The sequence below is a fragment of the Danio rerio genome, chromosome 23, assembly GCF_052040795.2.
Source record: "Danio rerio strain M-AB ecotype USA chromosome 23, GRCz13ab, whole genome shotgun sequence".
Classification (NCBI taxonomy): Eukaryota; Metazoa; Chordata; class Actinopteri; order Cypriniformes; family Danionidae; genus Danio; species Danio rerio.
Window position 1 is genome coordinate 43,076,285 of NC_141043.1, and position 6,864 is coordinate 43,083,148.

Sequence of the window (6,864 nt, forward strand, 5' to 3'; positions counted from 1 at the left end):
GATTTTACAAGTTCAGTTTATTCCCAGAAAACAAAGGAAAGCTGTGAAGAAAGAAAAAAAAAGCTCTTGTACAGTTACCTCTGACAAAAGCAAAAGATACATTTAGTATTTATAGTCAACATGCCTGCAACAATTCTCTAAAGCCTTACTCTTGTACAAGGTTATGCACTGGAATTTATTTTGATATTTTACTTCCATCATTGTGCAAAAATACACACTCAAAGTGATGCTTCACTCCTGAAGAGCTGTCACCATGCCAACACTGCAGGTTTAGTGCACACGTTTTGCTTTGAGCACAGTAAGGGCACTAGTTTGGCATCTTCACCAAAAACTCATCTGCTCCAGGTTTGAAAGCCAGATGTGACCTGCTATCAGTAAAGCTTAGAGTAGAAGGAATGCACATGTCTGTAGGGCTGTTTTTTTTAATATAAATAAAAAAAATCAAACACATTCAAATCATCTTTTGCAAACGTCAAAACTCCACATTTTATTAAATAAACAGTGTGTCCTGTACAAGAACATGGATATTATTGAGAGCAAAAGGTAACTAGTCTGACTGTGTCAGGCTTACAAAAAAAAATAAAGCAAGGCAGATCCATGACTGAGCGGACTTCACTGCTCCTGAAAGAGAAGACACAAAACGGCGGTCAGGATTTAACACTTCAGCAGGTATTTAAATGCAAATTTTATATCCTTGAAGATGAGAAACCAAAAAAGCATGCATTAATATGATCAAACTAAAGAAAACTACCTTTACAACAAATACAACATGAACAGAATACGATATGCAATGCAAAAGCAAAGGAAATTTTTTTTTTTCATAAAAATATTATAGCAACTGAGTGCAATACAGATTATTATTCATTCATCTTCTTTTTTGCTTAGTCCCTTTATTAATCTGGGGTCGCCACAGCAGAATGAACCGCCAACTTATCCAGCATATGTTTTACGCAGCGGATGCCCTTCCAGTTGCAACCCTTCACTGGGAAACACTCATTCACACACATACACTGCGGACAATTTTAGCCTACCCAATTCACCTGTACATGTCTTTGAACTGTGTGTGAAACAGAAGCACCCGGAGGAAACCCATGCAAACACAGAAAGAACATGCAAACTCTACAAATGCCAACTGACCCAGCCGAGGCTCGAATCAGCAACCTTTTTGCTGTGAGGCGACAGCACTAACTACTGCGCCACCGCGTTGCCCATACAGATTATTTATTGTCAATAACTTAAACTGTTTAGTAGGGATCCTCCCATTGATTGGCCAGAGATCGGTAACGGACAATATAATCATTTCATGACTCAATCTGGCCGATCTCATGAACCGATCACAATTGTTTGTTTATGAGTTTACAAGCAAATAACATAAGAACTGAAATCTTTTTACATAGCAGAACTTAAAGTTCTGTGTTTTTAACAATATTGCAAGTTCATTTAAACCTGGCTGGAAATGTTAGGGAAATAAATAAAAAAATAACTTGAATATTTAATAATACAACTTATTATAATATACGTATTGTAATAGACAGTTTTTTATCGACCTATTTACGTAATGGATTGAAAGATGTGCATTTTACCTCATGCATCAAATATCTGCTTCAAACTTTACTGAGATGTTGAATTCTTCTTCTATCATTTGCAATGTTTCCAAATTACTTTGTTAGTGATTTTTTTTTTTATCCAACTATTTGATCTGTTTAATCTTTTATTTTCTGTCAAGTTGCTTCTGACCATGGCATGCCCACACTAAATGAATGTAAGAGAATGTTAAAGGATTATATGCAGCATCCTTCATTTATACTCTTAGGTAAGGCAAGATCTCCACTCAAGTATCATACTTATAGGGAAAATGAGCTTATTGCATTATAAAGCTTACAACATCAGAACTGGTGCTTAATATTGATATTAGCTGATCAACATGATAAGTAATAGGTACTTGGTATCGGCTGCAAAAATACTGATACGGAGCACCCCTGCCATTTAGATTGCTTAAATGATTTAATTTAGTTTTTACATTAACAACGACCAATACATTTTGTACAGCATGCGTTAAACTAATAATATTTAAAACGTTCATGTTCATCTCATTCACATAATGGCATGTATACATCAAGCAGTCTCTGTAATATTTATTGATGAACAATGAATCAGAGCACCTCATTTGAATTATCGCTGTAATATTCATGTCAGAATGACTTTTTTTTTTACACAATATTGAAGATTTTCAAACATTTAAGCTCAACAAGTTTGATAAACTGCTAAAATAACCTAAATCAAGTCATTATTTTTGCATGACATCATAGACCCATGTGAGAAACGTACATGCTGTGTAATAAGTGGGATAATAAAACTAAATGCAAAAAACAAAGTCCCCCAGGGTGAAACAAGCACTGGGAAAGCGGCGGGATTGAACAAAGATGATTAGACATTTAGAAATTGAATTCATCTTAATTCATTTTCAGTCAAAATGAATGAGGCAGTGATGTTTTAGGCTTCGTTTTGTTAGAAATATGCATACAGTGAAGATGACGGTCATATAAATATGCAGCTACACGACTCCTCAACATTTTTGCTGTCTGTTAAGTCGTTAACACCAAAATGAAAATACGCAGTTCCTTATATCATGCTTTCATTTTATCGTTTAAACAACGTAGCCAGGGTGATGTGAATGACGTTATAAAGTAACCTGTTCCCTTTGAGGAATTACCCGACGTATCCTCTGGAGCTAGTTTGCCATATTAAACTTGCGAAGTCTGAACTTACAAGGAAAGGATGAAAGACTGAACTTTGTGCACTTGATATTGAGAAAAAGCCCCAATCAGATCCAGCCTCTGTTTTTAGATGTCTTCATTTCACCCCCATCCACACTGACACAGAGCATCAGCGTTTTCAAACGAAAACGGCCTCTTCAGTTTTCAGGGCTCGAAAACTCCAGGGTAGTGTGGACGAAGGCAAAACCGTAATAAAAGTTATGCAAACTGAGCCTTAGAGAGCAGTGAATGGAGAGTACCACATGTTTTGCATTCCCATTTAATCAAATAGCAAAAGAAAAACTCCAACATAGTGTTTTTACCACTTTCAGAAAAAGAGGGGCAAAAAAAGTGAGATTTATAACCGCAGCCAGAAATGGAAGTAAACAAAGTCAAATTTACACACAGAAGCTGTATTAAGCCCCTTTCACACATACAGACCTTTCCGGAAAATTGCCGGCAATTTTCCGGAAAGGTCTGTATGTGTGAACAGGTCCTTTTTGAAATTACCGGTAAATTCGTTCCGACTATTTTCCGGAAAGAGAAGTTGTAACATTACCGGCAATTTGCCGGAATGCTGCGCTGTGTGAATACAGAAGGAAGATTGCCGTAATAAGCGCGTGCACGTCTATAACGTGCTGACGTGAGACGTCTGCTTTAGCCAATCACAACAGTCAGACGCATTCACGTGCGCGCGGTTTGTGAGAATAAAAGCCTTTGAATATTTTTCCAGACACATTTAGCTGCTAGAAGTTAGTCAGATCACCTTTCTATGTTCTTCTTAATGCCAACTGTGTAAATAATCATCGATGAGATGCTTATGATAAGCCGTTGTTGGTTTACGTTCGTGTGCCTGTGAAACAGCCTGTGAGCGCCTGCACACGCACATATTATGAACATCTCGACATGCGAAAGTGATCCTGCGAAAGTTGTTCACAATATTGATCATCCACAGAGTTTGTAATTTAGTCGAATGTTTACAAATACAAGCGCAGCCGTTTAAAGCTCATTTGTGGTGAATGATGTCAGAATTTACCGGTATTTTGGAATGGATGTGTGAATGCTCTTTTCCGGAAAATTTCCGTAACGTCCTCGCCTGTGTGAACAGCGCTTTTTTGAATATACCGGTAAAGTCGTTCCGGAAATTTTACGGATATTTACCGGTATCACTGTGTGAAAGGGGCTTTAAAAACCGCTTGTAGCAGTAGAAAATGTTAACCAGTTTTTCTGTAGTTCGCTGCAACAATAATAGTATTTTTTATAAATGTACATAGTTTCTTTTTATATCGAATAAAAAAAAAACTTTCAAGGATTTGCAGTGCTTATGACCACTAAAACACATCATTACCATTTTGTGAAAAGGGTCTATTTGCTAGTTTGGCAATTTATTCCACTATTTGGCAACTGTTAAACGTGGACTTGGAATTGGCTTAAATTTCAGGTTAGTAAAAAATGAGTGTTGCATTTGGGTGGAGACTAAACTAAACTAAATTAAACCATTATTCATTATTTATTTATTGCCATGTATGCTTCTAAGACAGTTTTCATGGCAAGAGCATTTCAGTAATTAACAAACATCAACAGTAAAAAATAAATAATTGATTATACAGTTTAAATAAGATTTTTCTGCTTAATACATGTTAAAAATTCTAATACTTTTTCTCGAGTCACTTTGTTAAAAATGTCCTTAAGAGAGTTCTCATCATAAAAACTCTTTCTGGAGTCATTTAAAGCAGGGCAGTCCAGTAAAATGTGTTTTACAGTCCATGGGGTTTTACAGTGTAAACATTGGCTAGGGTCTTCATCTTTGAGTAAAAAGTTATGTGTTAATCTTGTATGTCCAATACAATTTGGTAAATACATCTGGTAAAAATTACTTGATCAGCTCGTTTAAATTAAACCATTAAACTAAATGGTTGAGTATATAAATGCGTAATTTGGGACACAACTAATATTTCATCTCATGAATTCACATTGGGGGCATGTTTTTATGAATAAGCCCAAGACCTCACACTTTTTATTTTCTTGAAGGTGGGATTTGTTCATGACAACACTAGTCTCATACCTTAGCAGCGCTTCTGTGTAGCTGATAATGTGATCTCAAGTCATTCTGGCAGTTGGAATAGGCCATGCCAAGCCCTATCCCTGTCCCAAGCGCAATAGGCGACGTCCGGCCTGCAAAAACAAACCATCACGTTAGGATGGATGACAGAGATTATTGAACCAAAATGAAAGCTTGCTGTTAATTTACTCTGGTCGTAGATTATGTAGGTGAATTTAATCAACATAATAATTATAAAAATAAACAACTTTGCTTTCTGTGATTCATAAAATGAAAGTCAAAAGGCTACCTACACTTTCTGAATGTCAAAAACAAAGGGTTAGTTCATCCAAAATTTTTTAATTCTGTTATTTATTACTCACCCTCATATTGTTTCAATCCAAGTTCATCTTCAGAACACAAATTATAAGATGTTTAAATATATAGCAACATTCCTGAGACGTTTACAGTCAAGAAGCGAAACCAAAAACATTGTCGACCAAAAATATTTGACAAACAAAGCCACTTTTTGGTGCATAAAAGTGTTCTTGGAGCTTCGTATGATTACAGCTGATCCACTAAAGTTACATACAGCTTCTTGACAATGTTTTTGACATCTTGGCTGCTGTCTATGGAGGATGTGAGAGCTCCAGGATTTCATCTAAAATATCATCATTTGTGTTCTGAAGACGAATGAAGATCTCAGGGGATCGAAACACATGAGGGTGAACATTTATTAGCAGTATTTTTATGTTTGGGTGAACTAACCCTTTACCTTTTCACCCTAAATTTGTTTCAGATAATTTAGTTAAAAAATCGTGACTAAATCGTGAGATCGGTATCGTGAATTGAATCGTTAAATCCCTAATTGTCACATCGCTAGATCTCAAGCGATTTCAAGTGAATTTAAACAATTTGGACACACGAAATTATATAGTTTGTCACATTAACACATATTAAGCTTAATTATTTATACAATTAAGACTAGACTGTATTATTTTAATATTGAATTTCTGTACCTCTCAAGGATTTGCAGTGCTCATGACCATTGAAACAGATCATTACCATTTAGTAAAAAGGGTCTAATAGGCTAGTTTACTGTTAAAACCATAACCATTTCATTTTTTAGATCTTTGTTCTATTTTTTTCATATATACAAACATATATTTATGAAGAAATATATTCAGATATTATAATTTTGTATATTTTTACAGATACACTCTCCCCAAACCATCACAATCAATGTAAAATTATAATCCCCCCCAAAATAGTCATTTTGTGAAATTGTATTCATATTACAATCGATATCGCAAACTATAAAAAAGAAAAACTATATAAAAACAAACTATAGCCATGTCAGTTTTTCACAGATATCATGCAGCTCTACAGTAGCTTCACTCGGCATGCACTATGTAGTATACTTACGCTTGAAGAATACAACAGAGAACACAATTCCTAGACCCAGACCAGTACCTGCAGAAGAAAAAACAGCTTATTACACTACAAAATAGCTCATGACACCTGTATGTTGGTAGTTAAAATGCTTTTATATTCGTTAAAGAACCACTTAAAAGGAAAACATAGCAAAAAACCCAACATATATTCATAGTAAAGCTGCCATACTATCTAGACTAGAGTAAATAGTAGGCGGTCCGTCCTATTGTACGTTAATACTAACGTTAATTGTCGTAACCTTATTTAATAAAACACAAAATAATCTCTCTCAAAACAATCCTACTTCATATTTAACGTCACACACGTAGTGCCCCATACATGTTGTCTAGGTAGGGAGTTGACTAGGTTTTGAGCTAACGTTAAATCCAACGTGCGAGCGTCTTATCGTTGACCTGAGTGTCCTACACGGACGAGACCGTGTTTAAAGCGCTTTATTGAATCAGATGATGTCTTACCGACTTTAATAGCGCAGTCTGCGAGACAACGATCCCATTTCTGGCCGAGCGCTTTCTCAGACATGATGACAGCAGAGAAGTGGAGTAGTGCGGATGACTTTGGTTTGAAGGCTGTTCGCTGTCATACTTTCCTTCTCCGACAGTGGAGAATGATGAG

General features: G+C 35.8%; 1 protein-coding gene across 1 annotated transcript; it reads right to left on the minus strand.

The window, feature by feature from the left end:
• On the minus strand, positions 1-6,864 carry micos10 (mitochondrial contact site and cristae organizing system subunit 10). The gene is given in 4 exon segments (NM_001142955.1): positions 1-621; positions 4,822-4,931; positions 6,223-6,270; positions 6,708-6,864. Coding segments are annotated over 4 exon segments (231 nt in total). The 5' UTR covers positions 6,772-6,864; the 3' UTR covers positions 1-612.